The sequence below is a fragment of the Anoplophora glabripennis genome, unplaced genomic scaffold, assembly GCF_000390285.2.
Source record: "Anoplophora glabripennis isolate ALB-LARVAE unplaced genomic scaffold, Agla_2.0 scaffold7, whole genome shotgun sequence".
NCBI classification, from domain to species: domain Eukaryota; kingdom Metazoa; phylum Arthropoda; class Insecta; order Coleoptera; family Cerambycidae; genus Anoplophora; species Anoplophora glabripennis.
This window is the reverse complement of record NW_019419456.1, coordinates 1,801,893-1,827,696: the sequence shown is the minus strand read 5'-3', so window position 1 is coordinate 1,827,696 and position 25,804 is coordinate 1,801,893. Positions and strand designations below refer to the sequence as shown.

At 31.7% G+C, this 25,804-nt stretch overlaps 1 protein-coding gene across 1 annotated transcript in view; it reads right to left on the bottom strand.

The window, feature by feature from the left end:
• The window catches only part of LOC108910538 (zinc finger protein 8), a 78,014-nt gene that overhangs the window by 30,931 nt on the left and 21,279 nt on the right, over positions 1-25,804 (bottom strand). Inside the window, exon 2 of the mRNA XM_018715161.1 lies at positions 8,189-9,016. Coding sequence (XP_018570677.1) covers positions 8,189-9,016 — 828 coding nt within the window. The remainder of the gene's footprint in view (positions 1-8,188; positions 9,017-25,804) is intronic.

Here is a 25,804-nt window from a genome sequence, read left to right as displayed (position 1 = left end):
TTTTCACCAATGGATAGAGTGGTTCTCGAGTAAGGTTTTAGTATATAATTTGTTAAGTTTTTTTATACATTAAAGGTGTCGGAAAAAAATAAGCCGTCTGGGAGTTTTCAACGAAAACGCTGCCTAAACCCTTTGAGATATAACAAAATAATGTATGGTGGAATTGTGTATCTTACATAGGGTCTACAGAAAAGTCCGCGATGGCATATGTCTATCTCTTAAGGATAACATACTATAACCATTTTAATACTTTAAAAAATGGGCAACTATAAAGCGATAATTGGAAAGCTATTTACACAAATACGGTATTAATCCTTATCATTTTAAATACGTTAGTTGCTTGAGCATTTCATGAAGATTATTTTTTCCCTTTACACCATGCAAATTAAATGAATACCTTAGGAGATATAGCAAAATGAAAATAATGCGCAATGAAATTAATTTCGTGTCGCCGTGATTCGACCGGGCCGCGCGGGCGCCCCGTGACCCCGCGCCTCGGGTCCGAGCCGGGGGGGGGGTCCGAAAGTTTATGTAGTGTATCAATGTATGGTGGAATTGTGTATCTTATATATGCCTACAGAAAAGTTCGCGACGGCATATGTCTATATGTTAAAAATAACATGCTACCTATATCCATTTTAATCCTTTAAAAAATTGGCAATTATAAAGCGGTGATGTAAAAGCTTACACAAATACTGTATTAATCCTTATCATTTCAAATAAGTTAGAGGCTTTAAGCATTTCATGCACATTATTTTACTCTGTTACAACATATAATTTAAATGAATAGCTTAGGAGTAATCGCAAAAAAATTACGGACGCGAGAATAAAATTCAAGCGCCTCGCTTCGCTTGATGCGATCGCCGACCCTCCCCCCGCACCGTCGTGCCTACTGTTTAGCTAATAAGCCGAACGATAACGCGTGATCCTTTAATAAACTGACTTGGAGCGAATGGAGGTGACGACTGACGACTGTGTTTTCTTTCTGGGTGTTGTTGGAAAGTTATAATTGCGTTCGATATTTTAAGGTCACATTTTTGTTTTGTATTTGTTGTCTTTAGGTAGTCGGAACATACATAGATACTTGCAAACATACTTTTATTTCATTGAATTTTAATAATTTGTTTGTTTTTTTTCTTATTGTGAATCATTTAAAACTTCATAGTCGCATTTTTGTTTCGTGTTTGTTTTCTTTAGGTAGTTAGATACCTACCTAACTACTTACTTATTAATTAAAATTGATAGTCCTGAACATAGGTACTTTAATTTAATTCGTTTTATTTTCACATTGTTGGTAGTTACCTATATTGTTTTAAATTTAAAGGTTTTGCATTTTTAGTTTTGAGTTCGTTTGTTGTCTTTAGGTTTATAGATATATCGTGAATTATTTTAAAATTAATATTAGGGTCGCATTAGATGAAAGATGATTGATTTTTTGTTTGTTACGATTTAACTCAAAAACTACTCAACCAATTTTACCGAAAGCTACATCTCCTCGGAGTAACATAGGCTATTTTATATTTGCCCATGCGAAGCCGGGGCGGGTTGCTAGTATTATAATATTTTCGGTGAGAGGCAGTCATTGGTTTGACTCTCAGTTTGAAGGAAATCGATTTTTGACTAACCTCGTAAATTTTGGATTTATCCCGTTATCATCTTTGAGAAATCGCATATGAAATTTGGTAGTTTGACTTATTACTCGATTTTTGAATATACCGACAACACAGCAAAGAAAGAAAAGAGATACACCTATTTGTCTTAATAATTTTAATACATATGTTTTTTTAAATAAGAAATAGGAAGAAATATTGTTTAAAAAAATGTGAAAATTATACAAAAACGACAACTCTTAAACAAATATTTAAACCGCAGAATATTTATATTTAAATGATTAAACATACACAAACATAAATTGGAACAATTATTTTCATAAACCGGATTCATTAAGAGCTCGAGCCGCAGAGCTAACACAACTAAAAACCACCAAAATGATAAACATGACTATGTAGTTCAAACAATTTTAACAGAAATCAACTATCCTCGGTCCTAACTACAGTTGCGGACAATAAAAAGTTTCTAATCTAAACTACTTATGATCCTTTTTAAAACAAGTTTAGGAAACAGTTTTTTTCTTCACAGTTTTACCTGTTAATCATGTGGTAAAAAGATGTATATCTTCGAATTGCTTCCAATTGTGACATTTTTTGCCAGAATGTTATAGGCCATATTTTAAAGCTGTGCTCAGTTTTTACAATTCAATAAATTAGTAGAATATTTTCCTTCAAAGTAATTCACTTATAACATTTTCCTATACGACTATTTTTAGTTTACCTCAAGATACGTCTATTAGCAATAAAAATATTTTATTGCGTTTCTGAGATAGGCCCTTTGATCGTATGCTGATATCTACTGAAATACAAAGTATCGAGTTACACCCACAAGACACAATATCGAGTGGGCTGATATGACGTAGTGTAGTGGAAATACATATATCATTTTGTATATTTTTTGTCTTTCTGTAGAAGATATATTTAAATATTTTCTAAAAATGGGTTACCATTTGCAAATATATGGACATGGAATCCTACAACAGATTTTTGCGATTAAAATAAGTAGATTTACCTTAGTTTTATTCAAAGATGCCTCGTTTAACCATTAAAGACCGTCAAAGTTTGGGAAAAGATATATAGGGTGATGCGTTTTTCTTGGAAACGACTGAAGATAATTCGATTATGAAAAATGTGTTGTATTTTCACACTATTCGGTAACAGTGATATTTTATATTCTCAGAAACATGTTACTGTTTTGATGCCATCGAAAAAAAGACATTTTTCCATTTAATGTTTTTTTTTATAATTGCACCTGTTTTAGATATATCGCAAAATTACTTTAAATATGTACGTTCAATTTGAATAGAAAACTCCATCCATTTTACGTATATCAAGGTCGAGAATTTCGAGAAAGTGGTTTTCAACTGTTAATATCTCGAAAACAGTTGAAGATATATAAAAAGTTAAATCGAAAAAGTGTTACAACTGAAAGCCCTTTCTTCTGAGATCAAAAATTACAAGTGCGCCATTTACAATTGAGTGACAGAAAATATAACACCATTTTCAGAACTTAACTAACTATTTTCAGTCGTTTTAAAGAAATTGCATTTCCCAAGATATAACGGGGTGTTTTTTTTTAAATAACTAAAATGATTCATTCTATTTATATGAAATTTTCTGTTAACTGAAGCCCTTTAACACCAAAATGACGTCACTTTGATAAAGGAAAATTTTATTAAATCGTCTTATTTTGGCCCCAAAACATTGGGACACCCCGTACATAGAACAAAAATCACTAAAACCTCGAAATTTTGAAAGAAAAAAAAACAGTTTCCAAAAACGTCAATTTCTACTGTGTCCTAAACTTGTACGGGCAGTTTAACTCCTACGCCCGGCGCCAAAAATTAGGGACAACACCGTCCGATTGAAAAACAAAACGCGCCGAAAAAAGGACGCCTCTCGTACACTGTACGTTCGCCTAAACTCCGAAACAGTTACACCTATCCCCTCACAGATTTCGAACGCCTTTCACTCCGGCTACCAGAACTTAATTTGGTCTTTGTACGCGGTAATAGCACGCTTGATTTATTTACGATTCCGATTCATACATTTTTTTCTGTTTACCGATTGGTCTCGTCACGATCAAATCCATCAAGCAGGCCTAGCAGAGCGTGGAGGACCCGAAATGACTAATTTATGGCCAGCACACTTCAGGTAGTAGCGCAACGGGGCGACGGTTTGTTTAAAAAAAAATTCGTTTATCTCGGCTATGGAAGTTTCCTAGTTCGGATCGAAAAGTAAGGTAAGTTATTCGAACGATCGATAGTAAAAAAAACAATCGTAATACAAGGACGATCTAAAGGTTTTACGGCGACGAAAAATATTTACCGGTAAAGGTATGGAAGGAATTTTAGAGGTGAAAACGCGCGTAATCGCTATACAGGGTGTACACTAAATTATGACCAACGAAGTTTTTCCAGGTTGATTTAAAAAATGTTCTCTAAGCTCTAAATATATCAGTTTCCATTTTTTTCAATCAGCACTAGATCCTAAATTTTGTATATGTTCTACGTATATTTATTAAAATTTTTCCAAAGAGGGAACACTTTTATTTATGATTTTATGAAAAAAATGTCCTTTTCCAATAATCTTTGCCTATTTGAACATCATATAAGAACAATCTAGATATAAGCAGACTTTTGGTTGACATTATATTAATTATATTAATCACAAAAGAACATTTTTCGAAAATTACGCGTAATTGTTAGCACAATTCTAGTAACGTTAATTAATTACACAAACAGCAAACATTTCTTTTTATTTAAATTATTAAGAATTATGTATATTATATTTATCTACTTCACTAATAAGAAAAGTTGCACCCTATTTAAAAAATATATGACAAGTTAAAAATAAAAGCACCACCATTAATAAAAAATTGAAACTCAAAAACTGACATTTTCCATTTTTTTTGTTTAATAACGATTTATTTCGATACAAAAATTTAAATTTAATCAAATCATATGAAAGTTATTAGAACATATCCTTTGAAGTCAACATATTTATATACAGGGTGAACCAAATTTGATTGCCCCTCCAGGGATCTCAGGAACTATTAGAGATACTGAAAAGCTTATGTGGACACTGCACTACTGCAGAATCTACTGAATGAAAAAATGATTTCATTTTCGTTCGAATTTTATTTAAAAGAAATAAAAATCGCATTTTTTGAAAATTTAACTGTAATTTCGTTTCGTAGTACGACCAAAAAAGTTATTTTACTCGCTCAGTTCCCTTGTACGATATTTGAAACCTAAAAAATTTTTGCAAATAGACTGCAAATAACGGGATATAATTGATTATTGAAAAGAGAGGTTTCTAATTCTTTTTGGATAAAATTGAAAAGAATAGTAATATTGTTTTATTTAGTATTACAATCAGAGTATAAAAAAAATAATGAAAGTATCAAAGCAACAAATTCTTTAATGTCCCGACATTTCCCTGTAATATGTAAAAATGTTTGACAATTGCAGATTTTCCAGATTGATTAGATCTTAAAAATATTCTGTTCCTCTCATACTTTAGGTTCCAATTTCGAAACGAATGTCGAGTAAAAAAACAAATTAAAATACAGGGTGTGACGATTTATAAGCGTACAGTTCTTAGCATAGAAAATAAAAACAAATGAAAATCAATTTATATTTAATTATGAATGTACATATCTGGAAATCGCATCAAACTCAAAATTCAAAGCCGACTACGACCTTCTCTTAACTTATTGAAAATTTGTATTAGCACATTAAAGAATGTAGTATTTATTTAAATTTCTGTTACAAATTACAAAATCTTAGCAGACTTACGATTTAATCGATTTTGCGAACTTGTGTACCATTAGGATCTATTAAACAAACCGTATTTGTTTTATTCTTACTACGTCAGTAGTCGGTACGCATACAAATCGGGACACCTCGTATAATATCCCATCAAACATACCTACGTCAATTAAACTGCTCAAGAGACATTTCAAATTCCTATTCTCCTAATAAGGCTGTGGAAACTCGCAAAGTTGGGGAAACAAAAGACGTCGCGACCCCTTACAACTCGCAGCAGGCTTTGTTAATTTGTCTGTTAACCTGGTTGCCTACCTGTTACACGCGTTTTGCGCCCTCGCCCAACCAGATCGAATATGTACGACGAAGTTTCTGGCAGCTACAACCACAAAACAAAGTTTCGCCGCCCAAACAATTTTCTTCCAGAAAATTAACTTTAAATAAATAAAATATATAATATTTTGAAACTGTATGCAGAAAAATCTAGTCAGGGGTTTAGTTTTGAAGCGATTCCGTATACCTCGCGTGAAAAATCGAACGGTACCATGTCCCGTTGGTTAATTGGCCGATGTATTTAATTTTTAATATAACAATAAATTCACAGTGCTATCCGTTGCCTATACAACAATGATAATGTGTCTACAAATTGCAGATATATTTGTTTACAATTTCTTTCAGTGTATCACCTATCGGGACGCCTAAACACGCTGCAAAGTTTACAAACAAAAGGAAGATAATTTAAAACGTTCCAAAGCAACTACTTATTTATTTCTATATGGAATAATAACCCAAATTACATGTATTCGACACGAAAATTTCATCACTGTCCCATTTATAGGCACAGAAAGAGGAACATATTGCGTATCTCTCGAGCTTTTATCTCCCTTACTAGCATCGGCGCATGAATGATTGCCACTGAACATACCCATGGCTCCGCATAGTAAGTTTTGCAATTTCTTATCAGCATGTGTGTGTGTATGTACGAAATAATAACATGGATATAGTTGTTACATATTTTTATCAGACAGTTTAGGATTGTTGTGTGTTTGTATAAGATGTCCGTGTCCGATAGAAAAAAATTAAACATGTATTTAGGTAGGCACATGCAAATTGCTCTAATGGGAAGTTGTGGGCTTATTCTTCCGCAAAATATATACGGGGGATTAATTTATATTGAGAAACATAAAAAATCCTATTTGCCAGGAAACACTTCGTTTGCCAGACACGGAGTATTTAAATTTGCAAAAAAATCCACCTGATTTTTTTTCATAATATAAATGATTCACCCTGGACAAAAATAACTGAAGTTTTTATAACATATTTAAGGGGAAATAGCATCTAGAAGTTTTATGTTCCGTACAGGCAGTAATTTTGTAACGCCCTGTATATCAAGAGGTGATTTACAGGAAAAAATCAGCAGTTACAAGAGTTATTGCCTTGTTGAAGCTATGATTGTTGTCAACGCTTGAAAAAAATAATTTTTATCCAGTTAGTTCACCTAATTATTTAAAATTAATGTCGTGTGCAATTACCGATATATTTTTTTAATGTACTCAAATAAACTATAATTTAACAAACTAAACTGACCTTCTTGTATATACTACAGTTTTTGGTAATAACAATTATTAAATAAACAAAAAAAGTGACCTGTAAAACTTACTGGAGTTTCCAAAGTAAACGGTAAGGAGATTTATTAAAGAAGGTATTTGGAGATGAAAAAATTGATTGAAAAAATTTGGAATGGCGCCTTTTATTTTTGTGACGCAGCAATGATATTACGCGTCCAGGAAGTTAATTATGACACAATTTGCTGGTAAACGACCAGAAATTTCTTTTGATATCAAATCTTTATAAAATGTAAGGGAACAAAGTGGAAATTTAGTTTAAAAAAAATTTATACGTATGCCTTACTTATTTCTTAGACAAAAAAAATACTTTTACAAAATTCGATTCCGTGTTTTGCGACATAAAAATAAGACTGCGCTTCTCTTCTTTGTACACTCAATAGATCTAAATGAATTTTTAATACATACAAGTAATTTAATATATACAAAATTGAGAAATAGTTTTAAGGACAACAAAATATTTATATCTATATTAATTTCAAATATTATTTGTTCAATTTTCTATAATTGTGATTTTTTTTATTTTAATATGTTTTAATTGAGGCAGAAATTGAATTATAAATAAAATGTTCGAGGATCTAAATGTTATTATTTGTTGTGGCGCTTGTTGGACAGTTGTGTAAAAGTAACAATAATCTTGTTTTATTTTTACAACATAAATTAATGAACTATAATAATATAAATCTGTCAAACCAGAAACGTTTATTTGTTCATAAAACAATTTTAAAGGGCACCTAATCTAGAGGTTTTATGAAAAAAAATTTTAAAGCAGTGTTTTGATAAGCATAAACTTTTTATAGAAGACTTGAACACTTTTCTCAGTGTATACATATTTTTGTATAATGTTAAAGAAGCTTTAAGTAAAAGGACGATTTAATATTGCGTATTTATACATGTTTTTGTGCCACAAAATGTTGATTTGTATATGCGCAATTTTGAGACGTTTCACGTGAGGATAAAAGATAATAGAAACCAATATTTTTATTCCAGCCGGATCATTAATTATCGTAGACGAGCATTATTCTCCAAGTACATTTATTTACCGTTCTGAAGCCCCAAACAAGGTCGCGCCCGTTAAAAGCATTTATCTGGAACGTAGATTTCGAAAAATCCATCTGAAGACGGTTTCGGCGGGCGGGATGAAACACAGTCCGGCCGACTCGAATTAAACGTAAAGAATTACCTTCTCCTCCTGGAAATTCTCACCCACCGAGATGGGGGTGGGCGGCGTCGTCGGCGTGGCCCCTCTGTCCTCGTCCTGGCCCCTATCCAGCGACCTTGAACTCTCGGACCGCAAGTTCTCCAGGTGCGCCTTGTACTCCCTGTACTTCAGGTCGTTAATGTCCCTGTTGATATCACTATGTCTCATATCACCCCCGCCGTCCATCCTCAGGCGCTCCGACAGCCTGTCGTTGCCGTAGCCGCGGTCCATGCTCATCCTGTCGATGTTGTTCAGGTTCCTGTCGATGAGGTTCCTCTCGGAGTTGATGTTCCTGTCCATGAGAGCGCGATCGTTCATGTACGAACGGTCTTGAGGTTGGGTGAGGTTGAGGTTACGATCCAGGTTCAAATTCCTGTCCAGGTTCTGCGTCAGGCTCCTCTCTAGGTTCAGCCGTTCTATGCTTAAGCTGTGGTCCATGTTCATCCTCTGTTCCTGCATGTTCCTTTCGTTCAGCAGACGTTCCAGACTCCGCTCCTGTTGGATGCGTTCCTGAAGGATCCTGTCCGAGTTCAGGCTGAGGTTGAGCTCCAGGCCGTTGCCCATCTGGCCGGGACGGTCGTAGTTCCTGTCCAGGCGGTCCTGGTGGAGGTTGAGACGGAGGTCCACGTTCCTGTCGCCCAGCCGGTCCCCCAGCGACCTCAGCGTGTCGATGGACCTCTGGAGGTGGCTGTAGTTCGAGTTGTTCTCCAGCAGCATCGGGGGATTGTGGAAGTCCAACCCCCCGGAGCGGTAGTCTAACCTAGACTCCAGTTTGGCGGCGGCTATTTGGTACTTAAAAAAATAATAGTCCTACATAGACACTGGCCGCGGTCTCCTGCGGCGCGCACTGAAACCGACCCACCGTGTAGCGAGAGTCCCGATCGAGTGTGCGGCGCTGCGGCAAAAAACAAAACAAAAACGGCTGAAAAAAGCAACGCTCCGACGGGTAGTAAAAAGTACACTAACAACATGGTATAAAAACGCAACGCCGGCTCAAGCAGCATCACGGCAGACGCCGCTAAGTGGGGGTAATTTTTAGGAGGGGGTAACTATTACGTAACACAATATAACAAGTGAACGTCGTCTGCCTATTCAGCTCGGACGGGTGGGGGTCGAAAGCGCTCTTCGCCGCCGGACTAGGATTAGGATAGGAATGCCCGGACGGTGGGCTTTTTTTTCTCGGTTTTACGTAGCGTAAACTAGTTTTTCTGTTCGGAGGCGACACGCTCGCGATCCGGCAAAAAATCTTTTTCGCCGGCTTCTGTATTCGGCTTTTGCACCTTCTTGTCGTTCCGATCGGGTTCTGGGCTGCTTTTTTTTTCGACGGGGGATAATCGGTGCGTGCTCGTGTCATGTTTGTCTTTTTTTTTTCGAGGGGAATCCGTGGGCTCCTCGGCGGTGTTAACTGGATTTATTAAAAAAAAAAACTTGTCAATGAAATTAGTTTCTCGGAGTTTGTGCGGTAATTCCGGAAATGAGCCGCAAACTTGCCACATAAAAAAGAGAAATATTCAAATAAAAAATCGAAGCCCTTAAAACTTCTTAGTTAGCGATTGTTATAAAAGACTCATTGAATATTAAGTGGCTCGAAACAATATTAAAAAAATATTTGTACCTTTTTTCTATAAAAAATGCAGTGCTTGTATCAAAAATCCAAATTTTCAATAGAAAAGCTTTTCTACATGCAAAAAATTGTTAAAACCGAAATTTTAGGAATTTTCTTGCCATCTGAAACAACTATGGAAGAAAACAATAGAATGTTTCATAAACATGCACTGGTTCCACGGCAATCTTGACTTTATCCATTGTGTGCGTTTGGATCTCGGTTATTTTAAGAGATGCAGGGCAGAGCTGCGGAATTTGCTGACGAATAATTTCTCGAAACAAAAAACCTCTATTCATTATTAAATTATCGATAAAGAACTAAAACTTTTGTTATTTTTTTATTCGAAAACGGAGAGAGTTGATATCATAAAATCAAACATTGTTAGGACTTTTTTGCGAACGTCATATTGGATTTTCACATATTTGGAATTCAGTCATTTATTTTTCTGATAACGGTGTTAGTTTACATCTTTGTTTTCCTTAGAATACCAATTTATTGTATTTATAAAGAGTGCTTTGGAAGCAAAACAACCAACTAGTACTTGAAACGAAATTTTGACAGTTTGACAGTTCAGTTAAATTTTCATTGACAATGTCAAGCTAGAAGCGCAATTTTCATATGAAAGAGATGAATATACGGATCAAACTTATTGATTTATCAACTCGAAGAATATATACTTTGTTCCATGCGAAAACTGCATTTTAAATTTTCTGAACCTTGACACTAACAATTGGAACTTAACAGAAATGTCAAAATTTCATTTAAAGTCATAACTGGATGTTTTATGTTCAAAGTACTTTATGTAAAAATGGATAATTTGGTATTTTGACGGAAAAAAATTTATCATCAATATCATTATACCTATCATCGAAAAAAATTACACCTTATTTACTCTACTTTGTATCTCTTAAAATAACCGAGATTTCAATGGCGCGACTCGAAAAACAGACATATATCGTAAAAAAAATCACAAATTTATATCTCCAAAATGCAACAATCGATTGATTTGTGTTATGTATATATTTCTATACAGAAAGGGAATAAAGACAAGGAGGCAGAATTGAATATGACCTATCCCTGAACAGTTTTAAACTATGTAAACGTTTAACTGCATTAATTTTCAAACAAACGAATGCCATAGTTCAAATAAAAATTATCCAAATATAATTCCCTCAAGCAAAATGATAAATTAACTAATTAATATGCTAATACAAATTTTAATAGAAATAATCGACTAGTAATTATAATTACATAATTACATTGATAAAGTTACAATAAAATTGGCACTTCTCATATAAAATTAGCATTAGGAAACATTTTTTTTTAACCAAGTAAATATCAAGAATTATATAATAATAATGAGGCAAAAGACGACAGTATGTATATTCACAAATTTTGTATATTCTTTTTCCAAATTCAAGGTTTATTCGCCTAAGCCTAATTAATTGCATCAGATACTAGGTATATAAATTTTGTTATGCCTAATCAGAAAATCTCAAACCGAGAAAGTAGATTCAGTTTGCTTAAAAGAAAAGTTAAATTTACAAAAACTGTAATTAGTTGTATAGTCTTTCCGAAATCAGTTGAACATGTATAAAAACGCCTAGCAATAACTTTATGAGTTTCATAGGCATTCCTAAAAAAGTTTTCTGCTAAAGGTAGAAAATTATAATAATTTGTATATAATGTGTAGAAAATTTCTACACATTATATACAACATATTTTAATTATTTTTGTTCTCAAACAATTTTATTATATTGATGGTAAATTTCGTTTTGTTCCGTTTCTAAAACTCTCTTGTAATGTGAATGATTAATAGAAGATGCCTATAATAAATTAAAATTACCTGAATCACACCAAATTCCGCATTGCCGCGCTGCACTGCTAGGCCATTGTCGACAACTGAATTTATGGCCAGGTCGCCCAGTGCGGCTGTGTTTGTGCCGCGTTTACCCGCGCGCTCATTCTTCAACTGGGCGACCAGACCTGTATATGGGTATGGCTAAATAAATATGGGAACAAGTTTTTCAAATATTTCAGTGCCCAGTTGCTGCGTCAGCGACCGAACCTAACACATACTGTCAACCTCTTGGTTCTTCAATTGAGATCGGACTTACTTAAACGTGAAAAGGTTTAATTTTCTACAAAATGTTATCCATAAAAATATTTTTAAAGCAAAAAATGGAGCGTGCGAGGAAAATAATTACCCTTAACTTAAAAGAAGGTTAATAAGAGTGATGAAAACGTATATGTACGAAACGTTGAGTAAAATATGCCTGTTTTTAACATCACTTGCAAAATTCTCACCTTCGTATCCAACTTTGTAAACGACATATTTATTTACGAATGTCATTTACAAAAAAAAAACAGATCTAAGAACATTGCCGATTTGAATTACGTAGCTTTTTTCGAGGTTAACTGGTTCTATTATTAGAGCCACCGCCGTAAATTAAGCAACAACTTTTCCAAAATATTTTGGATTTAGTATCTGGTTGAAGACTTGACCTTTTGGTGTGACTGGTCCAGAGATAAAATATATGACGATGTGATAACGTACACCTTTCGCGATAACGTCGTACATTCCCGTATACTGGGTGTTCTGATATTCTCAACACGTTCTAAATTGAGATGTGAAAAAAATGGAGATTTATATATCGTCTCACTTTTACTACATACATACAATAATTGTACATTTTATAGAACTCATAAAATCATTCAACAATTGTTTTTCGGCGCAGCCATCAGAGGCGCTGTACGGAATCTTGACCTACTCGATTGAGTCTTCTAGATTTTGAACCCTGAAGTCTATCGGAAGAACAAAACTGATATTTGGACCAATAGCAGCCACGAACTGAACACAAAAAACACATAACAGAAAAAACAATCCGTTAGCTACTAATATACACGTTAATTAAGAACAAGTTCATATTAAATGTTTTTTTTTATATTCATATGGTTTATTAAAATAACAGAATAAATCAACTTATTCTAAGGACCTCCGCTCTTTCACATGTAACTTTTTTCGCATTAATGCCATTTTCAGGTTCGTCGTTTAATAATAGACTTTTTTGCATTTTAACGATCCTTTTTTTAACCCGTTAACATTTGGATTTTAATCTCTAGTCTTTATCTATGGACATAGCTATCACAAATGCGTCAATTTGAAATTCCATTGGTCGTTTTTTTATTAGAAAGACCCACTTATTTATCGGAGCCATTCAAACTATTGCATTCTCCAAGAATTCAGTATTATAAATGTCAAATAGTTAAGAAAAGAATTATAGAATATATAGAAATCGATATTGTTTGAAGTTAATAATTAATAGCATAGTTTTCGTTTTTTCCCTTTTCAATTGTATATTTTGCCACCTCTGAAAATATTTAAAAATTATTTGTGCCAAAAGGATCGGTCTAGGGTTATTTTTGTGAAAATAGTTTTGTCTAACCAAAATTCTCACACTGAAAGAAGCAGGTTTTAATAATATTGAAAGTAAAACAAATTTTATATCACACAACAAAAAACAGTAAAAAGGTTTTATGTTATAGAAAAAATTCTGGTAACAAATTTGACATTAGAACAGTTTTTCAGACAACTAATACTTTAAGGACTTTGTTGTCAATGATGCGCCCAAATAATGGTTTTCAAAATTAAAAGCATTTATAGCACAGCTTGCAAATACGATAAACATTATTTTGGAGAATTATCTCGACCTGCAAAAATTGGAATAGACGACCACAAAGAGTAGGCACTAAAAAAAAACGAAAATTTGAGAAATTAAACATTTGGGATCATGCTTGGGAAAACGGTCGTATAATTAATTCAATGGAGTTCGGTCAAAATTTTAGAGAAGGAAAATAATAGAACACCCTGAATATTTTTACATATTTTCCTTAAGATTATATAATGATCTCTCTAATAATGACAGAAATATGACCTAAAGAGTCTAAAGGTTTATTGTTAGCTGTCAAAAAAATGTAAGTCTGGCTTGCATCTGCGGAATGTAACCTCCAAATGTTTTTTCTAAGTATAGTATTGAAATTACAAGAAAATTTCCTATAAACTTTGGACTTAAAGTTTAATTAAAGGTTAAAAGAGTTTAGAGGATCTCAATAAGTTTTCCATTAAATGCCCATTTAAGGAGGTATATCGGGGTCCGAGAAAGTGAGGAGCGCAGGGGGGTCCTATGCTTTTCATATGTGACCCGCTACCTACATATTTGAAAAAATTAAATTCTATTGAAATTATTTGCGATAAACATTATATATATAGCAAAGAAATCTACTCATATGCACACAGCATACATATTGACTAATTAACAACATAAAAATATCATATTTAAGTAGTTTTAAATTATATTTAATGAACGCATAAAGACTATGTAGATGTGGCAACAGCGCTAATAATTGACTAGCAGTTGTACACACTGCGAACCTACAGACCTCGGACATCGGAGATATTGCGCGTCAAATTCGGGTAAAGATGCGTACGCGTTCAAAAATGTATTGTGTGTAAACTATGTACAATATAATTATTATATATAGCAAATATATCGTATTATCCTCGCGAAGATTTGTATCCTTTATTTAAAATCCGTAAATCATGTGAACTGGTAAAACAACGAGAATTATGTTAATTTAGTTCTAAAGAAATGAAATGACACTCGCGCCCATCTCTCGTCCAAGTCAAAGAAAATGTTGGATGCAATTTTGAAGGTTCTGTGATAGAAATTACATTATTACTCACTGTTCGTGTTTTTAATCTCTATTTTAGTAATGTTACAAAAGTTTTGCAACTATAACTAATTTTTTAGATATAAAGTTTGCTGAGAAATATTTATGTTCCTTTGTTATTCCGTACAAATGCTTTTATCTCAAGTATTACTAATTATATTAATCAAGTAAAGAAAACTTTATGTAACCCTAAATATTGCTGGGTAATGATTACGATGTTTTTATAAACCATTAAATATATTAAAAGGATTTATCAACTGTATTTTTTATTCCAATAAATATATCACAGCTTCCTAGTCTTTTTTAATTAATCTAGTTTTTTAAAAACATTACAAAAAATCATCTGTTGTGGATAATTTATTGTTGATAACAATGTACATGGGATTTAGGAAAAATGTATATGTTTGAAATCAATTTCGTTTTTATCAAGTCTTTCAAACGTATTCCCTCCTTGCTCTCGGCTGATTGCGACGTTGCCACATTAATCCTCAAGTCAGACAGAAATGCAATTATTGGTTTCTGTTTCTAATTAATACAGCTGTACTATGTTTAAAACTTACATTAGTTTTACATCAAAAATAAGATAATACTGTGTACTATCTATGGAAAAGTTTTGTTTCACAATTTCTACATTTTTTCTATTATGGGCAAAAAAAGAGCCGCACCGTCCATCTTCGCCTATGTTAAAATGAACAACTTTCAACAATAATATCTCAAAATCTAGATTCAAAAAAAAATTCAAAAAAATATTACGCATTTGAGTAAACCTGATATACCTCCTTAATTAAAATTTGACTTTAGTATAATAAAAACAACCAGTATGGCAGCAGTAAGAGTAGAACTCTTTTATGCATTTGATTTTTAATGTGTATTTTACGTTAATCAACAAAGACGTTTCTTAAGCACGATATTACATCACATTGTAAATCATTCTTTGGCTTGGCCTACTGTGTTTTTTATTATTAAAGCACAAAGATAACAATAAAAAACAAGAATTTGGAAAAATTAAAAATTTGGGATCACGCTTAAGAAAACGGCGGTTGGGTAAAAATTTTGGAGAAGGAAAATAATATCGTTAAAAAAATATATTAAAAGGGACTACGGTTACTTTGTTGAATGGTGAAAATTTTAATATGGATATGGCTGTTACAAATGCGTCAATCTGAAATTCTACCGGCCATATTTTTTAATAAAAAACTCACTTATTTGTTGTAGTCATAGAAAATCGAAATAAAATAAAATGTCTGCATATTTATCAATTAAAAAAAAATATTTATAAAAGTCAAATCTTAAAAAATTATTCATGTATTTAAAAAAATAACCAATGCAATTTACTTAAAAAATAAATAAAAGAATATATAGAGTTCTCAGGAAATATTTTATTTTAGTTTATTTTTTATGCACGTTTTCATTTTTTTTTTTCTATTTTTATGTAAAACGTATGATTTTTTCCGCAGGTTTCGAACCATTTAAAACTTGCATATATTAAATTATTCTCCATCGTTTTCACCAGAACTTTCTGTTCAAATTTGGCCATAACCCAATCAGTTCCAGGACGTAAGTTAACCAGTTCAGTGACACATTTTTTTTTGTGCAACGTTGTATAAGAAGTACCGTAAGGTACCGTTTTACGACCCAAAGGGTTGCGCATTTCCCAAAACCCATCCAAAGTCTTTACTGCCTTTATTTATTGGTTATCGCCGACGATTTTTTGCCGGCAAGTTCTAAGGACGAGCCCTTAAGCGCATTCAGAAGCTAGAAAGCCATAAAGGACCCTTTCAGAAAAAACTTCCGTGTTTATGGAATGCCTGGTAAATATTTGGACGGATCGGTGGTGATAACCGGGACATGATTTCGTAAATAATCCGGTGAAAGGGTTAGTTTTCTTGGCCTAAATTTTATTAGGGACAGGCTATAAGAAAGGGTTAAGGGTTGTAAAGCATAGACTTGATTATTTTATTTGAAAATTGGGGGTGTTACGTTGGGCAATTTTGAGTAACTGGACTCGTAAAAGCGAGAGGGACGAAGTCTGAGAAAAAAACGAGGAAAAATTTCTTCTTTCTCGTGGAAATGAACGGAAAAAAAATATAAGCGAAAAACATGCATTTACGTAAAAATTATACAATTAACCACCCTGTAAACAATCTTCCCCCCATTTTTATGACTAGCCTATGATGAGTATATGATGAATTGTTCGAGATATTTTATGCATCATTACCATTGGTCTCAGGCACGTAACTTAGCGATAAAGTCTTCAAAACACGGTATAAAGATTGAAAATATGAAAAAATTGCGCGGTGTTTTTCAACTTGAAAGTTAGTTTTCATGGCTTGATGATTTATTTTTTCAAATTCTGTGGGCATCTTCTGAAAAAGCAAACCCAAAATCATGAAGTCTAGTAGGTTTGATTTGATTCCTCGCCCGAGTGCAATGGTGCTCGTGATTGAAAGATACCCCCTCGGAAACCTAATTTTGAGCATTAATGCAGACTTTGGCGTTAATAATGGTTTACAGTTTTGTTACTACATCGATATTTTTTGAAACATTAAACGAATTATAAAGTAGTAGTCAAATTATTGCATTTTTCCAAATATTTCAAGGCTAGAATTAAATTTAAATATCAAATAAAACCATTCTATCAAGGGGACCGTTGATTGAATCATTCCGCAGCTTTAGATCAAGCATTACTTCCTACAGTAGTCCAAGGACGTTTTGATTTTCCGCTGCTGCTACAAAATACATAGTACGTATTTCTCGCACACTTTTTTTTTGTGCAGCGACCACAATATTGAAATATATTAAGATTTTTCTACGAATTCTATGAAAAAAAAAAGAAAACATTTATACACATTTTTGAAAGGTGTTTTGTAATAACTAGCGGTAAAAATGCTGCTATATATATGAGTGTACAGAAAAAAGTATAGAATGGCATTAAAAAAAATGAGTTTTTGAGTTTTCATCGCCACTGGAAGACAATTGCCAATCAGTGAATTTCAAATAAGTTTTAATGAAACTCTAGAAATGCCCATTCGTGGAATATATGAATTTTTAATGGCAAATTTTTAAATAAATATAATAATAACATGAAGTTATTATATATGTGTGGGTTTTATTCGCATAACATTCTTGATTTCGCATTTAGAAAACAAATCTTGTGATTTCAAAACAATGCTTAGAAAAACAATTGAATTTTTCGCAGATACAAGCCCAACTTAATTTTTTTACAGATCACCCTGTATACTTTTACATATATGGGTAGACCGTTTAAAGTTTCTATGGCGCTTCTTCTTGAAACACGCTTAATTATTTTATTTTTTGTCTCTATTTTATACAAAATACTTAAAGTTTAATTAATTGAAATTTGACTTTCGTATAATAAAAACAACCAGTATGGTAGCAGTAACAGTAGATCTCTTTTATGCATTTGATTTTTAATATGTCTTTTATGTTATTCAAAAAAGACGTTTCTCAAATACGATATTACTGTTTCATCACATTGTAAATCATTCTTTGGCTTGACCTCCTGCGTTTTTTATTATTAAATAACCTGTTACGCTAAAAAGACTGTAAATATTACTTAAAAATGGATAATCTTTATAGAAATTGGTATGAGGAGGTGTAGAATGACGTTGTGCTATTATAAATTTCGAATAAAAAAATTATTTACACACGAAAAAATCGTAACAAACTCAGAATTAGCAATTTTGATGAAGTTACAATTTCCAAACATGCTCTTTCTTTGTAGATATGCAATAAAAACTTTTAATTTAATTAATTTTTAATTTTTACGTTAATGCCACATACGTTATAAATTGAGGCCCCCTGTATAGTTTATAATTTTCATCCTGCTCAACCCCAACGTAAAAAAAATATATAAATGCCTTCGATCCGTCTTTGACACAATTTTTTTCTATTAAGACAATATCAAAGAACTTTCACACATACAATTTTCATAACAACTACCCTCTCTTTCAATATTTAACCTATTTAACCAATTTACCCTTCGAACAATAACCGAAGTGACAAATGCCATTACATCACTCCACGTCAAATTATTTTCTCATAGCGCAGCACTAATTTGACAAATCACGTACCCGAAAAAAAATTACCCCTAATCGATTTTTTATTTTAATCGCCCAAAAACCCTTAAAAAAATACGTTCATGACCGATTATTCTCCGCGTACGGCTAACGACCTAGTCAATCTAGTAGGCTAAATGTGAATATTAAACAGTTGACAGCTACGCACAGCCTGCTTTTTTCTCACGAAGCTATGCAAATCGGTCCCGGCGAGGCCTACCACGATTCGGTTGCACCGCGGAGATGCAAAGGCGACTGGATGGTGCCCTTGTCGCCCTAGTGAGACCTCAAGGTGGTACGATGGTCCCCCTGTTCTTAGGGAATCGACCAGGCGAATTTAGAGGTGATTCTCACTGGGGCAATGGCAATACTTGAGTGTTCGGGTGGGTTCTTGGTCAGATTTTTGAATAGCACCGTTTCAATTCGGCCGCTGGGCGCCTTAGAACCTGTCGAGGGTGCTGCGAGGACTGCGGGAAAAGGTCACATTCTGATCCGGGTGACCAGGGGTCAGACGAGGGGATTTTTAGATTTGTTTGTCCTGCAGTTTTTTCCGTTAGACGTTTTTTGGGGTGTCGAAAATGGGTTTTAACGAATTTTTTGTACGGTTTTTTTGGCCGTTGGGGCACGTGTCGTTCGGGATTTGGCTTTTTTGTTAACTTGTGTCGATTATTAGGCCATTGTGGAAGCGTTTCTGTGGTTAACATCTGGATTATCCGGTATATGAATGCACAAAGCACAGAGTTGTAAGAATTAAAACTGTAAAAATTATATAAACAACAATAAAAATATTTGAACAAGCCCTTTACATGTATTAAAACCATCAAAACAGTATAGTATATGGTTTCCTTTAGCTCATGTAAAATTAAGTGAAAATAAAATCAACCGCCAAAATTTCTTTCCCTATTCTTAGCAGGGTTTTAGACAAATCGAACCAATACGTTACTGTAAACGCAAAATATATTTTTTTGTAAAGCTTAACAAATAAGTTACATAAAATATAGATTATATAACCATTACAAAATACGCAACTCGGATTAAAAATTCCACAGGACTCCTTAATTTTTATTCTCTTAACTTAAAACACATTTATTTATTTGGTTTTTGTATAACAGAAAGTAATTTTTCTTTTATTTGGCAGCATGTGGTTGTTTTTTTTTAATAAGTCATTTAATTGCTACATAAATCGTAATTTGAAACGCCAAAAAAAACCTGTTTTTCCGCGAATTTATTTAATATTTCTTTTAGACTTGATTTACTAATTAAAAACTGCATAGATATCATATGGAATACCTTAAAGAGCCAGTTTTGTGGAGCTGACAACTGTTTAAGTAAAAAATTGAATTGAAAATATTTAAATGTTGAAAGCGTCATCGATATAATTACATCTTTAGTTATTCTTTTGTAAAAATTACTTACCGAAAATTATTTGGAGTTGCTAAATTATTGTTAAATTAAACAAACGTGTCTTTATTACAAGCGAACATATTTTAGTGCTTAACAAATTTGAGTTAAATCAATGAACTGATGTTGTTTCAAAAATTTTTTAATATATATTTTTAGTTAAACATTTTTACGAAGAATTTAAAATTTAATTCAAAATGTTAACAACTTTATCAACAATAAAATTTAATAGCACTTAATTTAGAAATTATATTGTCATTTATATATAAACATAAATTAACGAAGTTAATAATTGTTATAAAGAATGGAATCATTAGTTTTTTTGTAAAATATATGTATCAAAAATACAGTTTATTAGGGGGTACTAGATTTTTGTTATAATAAACAAATACCTCTTTATTATAAGCGTATTTTAAAGCATACCTTTGGGAAAAATCTATTAAGATTTTTTATACATTTTTTAAGATATATTTTTAGTTAATCTTTACATAAATATTTTAAACTTTAATATAAATTGTTAACAAGTTAGTTGCAAAAAAGCATAACAATTTATTGAGCAAAATTTTTCTTGTAAAAGTTGTATTTTAATAATCAACAATAAAAATTAGTAGGATTCAAATTCGAGATATGTTATTTATACATAAACGTAAGTTAAGGGAGTTGGTCATTGTTCTAAATAAAAAAATAACAATGAAATCTCGAAATTTAAGAGTTCACAGCGTCAGTTATAGTATATCGTAAATTGAATCATTAATTTTCTTGTAAAAGTTACCTACCAAAAATACAGTTTATTAGGAGATAGTAAATTATTGTTAAATTAAACAAATATCTGTTTATCACAAGCAAACATATTTTTGTTTATCAAACTTAAGAAAAATCTATTAATTTTAATATAAAATTTTTAACTTAATTGAAAAAACCTTTATGCTTTTAATCAAAATTTTTCTTGTAGAAGTTCTACATCGATTTTAATATTATCAACCATAAAATTTGGTAGTACTTAAAATTCACAATTTATTATATTTTTATTTATACATAAACATAATTAATTAAGTAATTAATGTCCAAGCCTTAAAAGCGTCGTCGATATTAGAGGAATTAAATTGGTTTTTTGTGTACAAATTATGTACAAAAATAGTTTATTAGGAGGTACTAAATTATTTTTAAATTAAACGAATATCTCATTATTACAAGCAAACATTTATGTTTTTGATCTAAATTCTTCTTGTCATACTTTAATTATCAACAATAAAATTTAGTAGCATTCATATTCAAGATTTGTTATTTATACATAAACATAAATTAAGGGAATTAATAACTGTTATAAATAAAAAATATCTATATCGTGAGTGAATTAACTTTTAGTAAATAGTAATAAACAGTTTATTAGAAGTTACCAAATTATTATTAAATTAAACAAATATCTTTTTATCACAAGCAAACATATTTTAATGCTTATCAAACTTGAGAAAAATCATTAACTGAAGGGTTAAATCATTAACAACAAACTGTTATGGTTTTAATCAAAATTCTTCTTGTAGAAGTTGTACTTGTATTTTAATATCGTATTATCGTATTATCAACAATAAAATTTGGTAGCACTTAAAATTCACTATTTATTATAGCGTTGTTTACACATAAACATAAATTGATGGAATTGACAACTATTATAAATACAAAATGAAACTGAAGTCTTAAGTACAAAAATACAGTTTATTAGGCGGTACTAAATTATTGTTGAATTAAACAAATATCTCTTTATTACAAGCAAATATATTTCATTGCTTATCGAATTTGAGAAAAATCTATTAACTGAAGGTTTTAACGGTTTTAAGCTTTAATGTAAAAAAACTGTTACGCTTTTAATCAAAATTCTCCTTGTAGAAGTTGTACCTGTACTTTATTATCAACAATAAAATTTAGTAGCACTTAAATTCGCCATTTATTATATCGTTATTTACACATAAACATAAATTAACCATACACACATATTTCTCAAAACTGAAACCAAATTTTACGACTTATAATCTTTGCAACAAACCTTCCAACGTCTTTTTCGTTAGGCGACTATAAAATATGATAATGTATGCAGTTCTCCTAGCAACTTTATTAATTGTGGTGCCACTATCCTTAGGCAGCGTGACGCAAGACGCCAAGGTGATGGTATCTCTCAAAAATCTGGCTGCAGCTTATCGCATAATTTGACACTTTTTTCGTCAGCCTGGAACTTGAATAACTTGAAAAATTGGCGCTCGGCAATGGCGAAGTTGCGAAATTTCAGGGCAAAGTCGAAGATTAGATTATAGTTATATCGAAATAGAGTGACCTTGATAGTTCTAAGGTATACTGACCTTAAACGTTTTTGTTTCGTTTTCAAGCGTCAGTCCTTACGTCGATCGGGACAAAAGTGCGTTTATATTTGGGTATATCGATCAATAGCGGCTGTTTCATATTTATTATAGGCCGAACGACAATACAGAATTTTACCATTAAATCGGTTTAAGTGTATTAAGTTCAGTGTTTTCGGGTAAAGGCCTGTTCACCCTGTTACGTCATACCGCGAATTTTTAGTTTTGAAACCTGAAGCAAAAGTTAAAACGGACGAAAATCCTCCAAGATTTTATATCTGGTAGCCAATAATCAAAAACTGCGTCAAACTGAACGTAGAGAGTACATTGTTTAAGCTCCAATTTTAAATTTTTTGAAGAGATTTTTTTTGCAACTCGTGCAATCTAACACTTATTATAAAAACCTTGTATACAATGCAAAAAAATGACATTATTCTAAGACAATTTTCCATATTCTGTAAGTTCTGGTATGATTCGTATAAATCTAAATTACTTAATTGCTTAGCTATGTAGAACAATACATACATAACTTTTTATCAATTTATTTTTATTTTAATGTTAATATGCCCTCATCAATTACCAGCAAACTCATTAAATCAGTTAAAAGGAAACGAACCTATTTAACTTTAATTAGTTACTTTGATTGGAACGAGACTTTTTATCTTGTGTGAACAACAATTAAACTTATATAAGGTGATTCAGAACTTAAAAAAAAATTCTGCACGGCACTGGTTTACTGTAAAACCTAACCCTGCGCAAGGCGAAACAAAACATTTGAAAGAATTTCTTTCCCGAGAAATAAATAAAATTTTGTAACACCTATTTTATATCAGCAAATTCAACTGCTTTTGCCGCTGTTGTTATTATTAAAAACATAAAACACACCACAGAAATGAGACAACCCCCAAATCCAAAAGCCAAAGGCTTGTGCGGAAGGGGGCTACACTTGAAAAAACGCGGACAAACACCCATTATCTATCGACATTGCCAGTGCCGACACNCAACAACTGTTTAAAATTTTGTCGACTGACGTGTAAACACATTTAGGTCTGTCTTACCCAGTATCGGCGATATATGCACAAATGCTTCACCATAACACAAATGTTGTCTTGCTTCATCATAAATTAAAACGATATCCGTCAATTGCGAGTTGCTATACACGTAAGCCATTTTCGACACTGGAAAACTAATGTAAACACTATCACAAAGACGTTAATACTAAAATAGGGTTTCAGTATTCGAAATCGCCTGAGGCCACGTGTACAGAGAGCGCATTGCGTACAATGCACAACGCGAATGACGCTAGAAACTCAGTAGCCCAGCGATCTAAGGGTTAAAAATACTACAATTTCAATATTTTTTTCTCGGAAACTGTAAGGATTTTTTTTTACGATATTGACGTATTACCAATTTATTTTATTATATTTTTATTAAAATTAATAAATGGATAATTAAGAAAGTGGCGGCATTTCTAAATAACGCTTCTCTAGTGCATACGATTAAAATAAAATGGGGACAGGTTAGTGAAAATTTTGTGGTAAATTTAACTTTTTAAATGTAAATATACATCACAATAATTTATTATTAAACCATACAACCTAGGATTAGTTTGGGACAAACGGAAATGATTCAATGCAAACTAATTTTTCTCTCAGTGTATTTTACGTGTGATGTAAACAAATACAAGATATTTTTTTGAAAGATTACATTGTTTTACATTTTCAATGTCAGGTATGTTTTTCGTATTAATAATATTTTAGAAAACTCATTTTTATATTTTATTTGAAATAATTATTTATTACTAGCAGTTGTTGGTTTTTGCTGGTATAATTTAATGCTGGTTGGGGCATCCAACGTAAAGATCAGATGTTTTCCGCAATATCAACAGTTAGGAATCTCGTCTAGGAGATTAGATATATTTTGCATGCCTAGATTTTTGATACCGAACAAATACCGAAGAATATTTTTTGACTTCGATTGAGTTAGCTTAATTCCTTTAAACTAAAGTAAAAATACCAGAGTTAATTAATAATATATATTTTTATTTATTTAATTGACATTAATATATACATATGAACATATTTGTTTCAATTTCATACTGATAACCATTGTAGAATTATATCATAGAAGAAAGTTAATTCTCGGAAGTCCAAACAAGAAATGAGGAAAACGGATTTAAAAACCCAAGCCTCTCTGTGTCATGAAAAAAAGTTCAACTTTATTAAAAAACTGATAAAGTTACTTAAACTTTATTATTTTTAGAAAATAATGTTGAATAAGAAAGTTTCAGCTACGAATTAGAAATATTTTGACCATATTGAATTTCGTAGTTTTAAAATACCCTGTATATTATGTCAATTTTAAACGAAACGCGTTTCTGGATTACAATGACGAGTTAGAAATTGCATATCTTTCAAATTATTAAATTTTCATGCAATTTTGTTCTATCCAAATAGGATATTTGAATTAAAAATTAAATTTAATTTGTCACGCTTTTTAGTCATATAATACTTCGAGTCAAAACGTACAATTCTCTTATTTAGAAATTTTTCTAAAATCAAAAATAAAAAAGTTAAGGTGGTGTACCATTTACAACCAGTAACATTGCGCAACTTCATAAATGGCGAAAGAAGATTTGCATTTTAAAAACAAAAAAACATGTTCTTTAATACTGTGTTGAAAATTGTTTATGGTAAGTATTAATAAAACAAGCAAATAAGGTAATTTGAATTAGGTATTTTGATCTTAGTGCAAAAACTCTTAATTCTTAGCCAATAATAAGATAAAATTGCAATTAAAGTACAAAATGTTATGGTAAAAAAAAAAAAATTTGTAGATAAAAAAAGGAATAAAATGTTTGCATTTACGATGGATTCACTTGACGTTTACAGTAGATGTACGTATAGATAAGATTTTAGTAACAAACAAACAAAGCAATAGTTATTTCGTTCAGAATAAATTTTGTGAATATTTATACATATATGAAGTAATTATATTTAAGCAAAATATAAACTTATTCGTAAATTTTAACTTATCTAATACCAGAAACAAAAATGCATTAGTGAGTGAAAATATAGTAAAGTATAGTTATATTCAAAGGAATGTCCCATATTCATTACTTAAAATTTATAATAAATTACTTCTAGGTATAAGAAATTTATCGTGCAAAGATGTTAGGGTAAAATTAAATAAAATTTTTTTAGAGAAAGCATATTATACTTTAAAGGAATTTTTTGAAGATAATATACAGGGTGATTCACAACTTATCCAAAAAAATTTGGGAATAGATGCGGCATGAGAAATGGAGTCAATATTGTAAAAAAAATTTTTGTAAAATCCTTATAGTTTCTGAGAAAAAAATTATTGAAGTTATAGCACATTAAACCACTACATAGCTGGACAACTGTAGTCTCTAGCGTCATTCGCAATACGC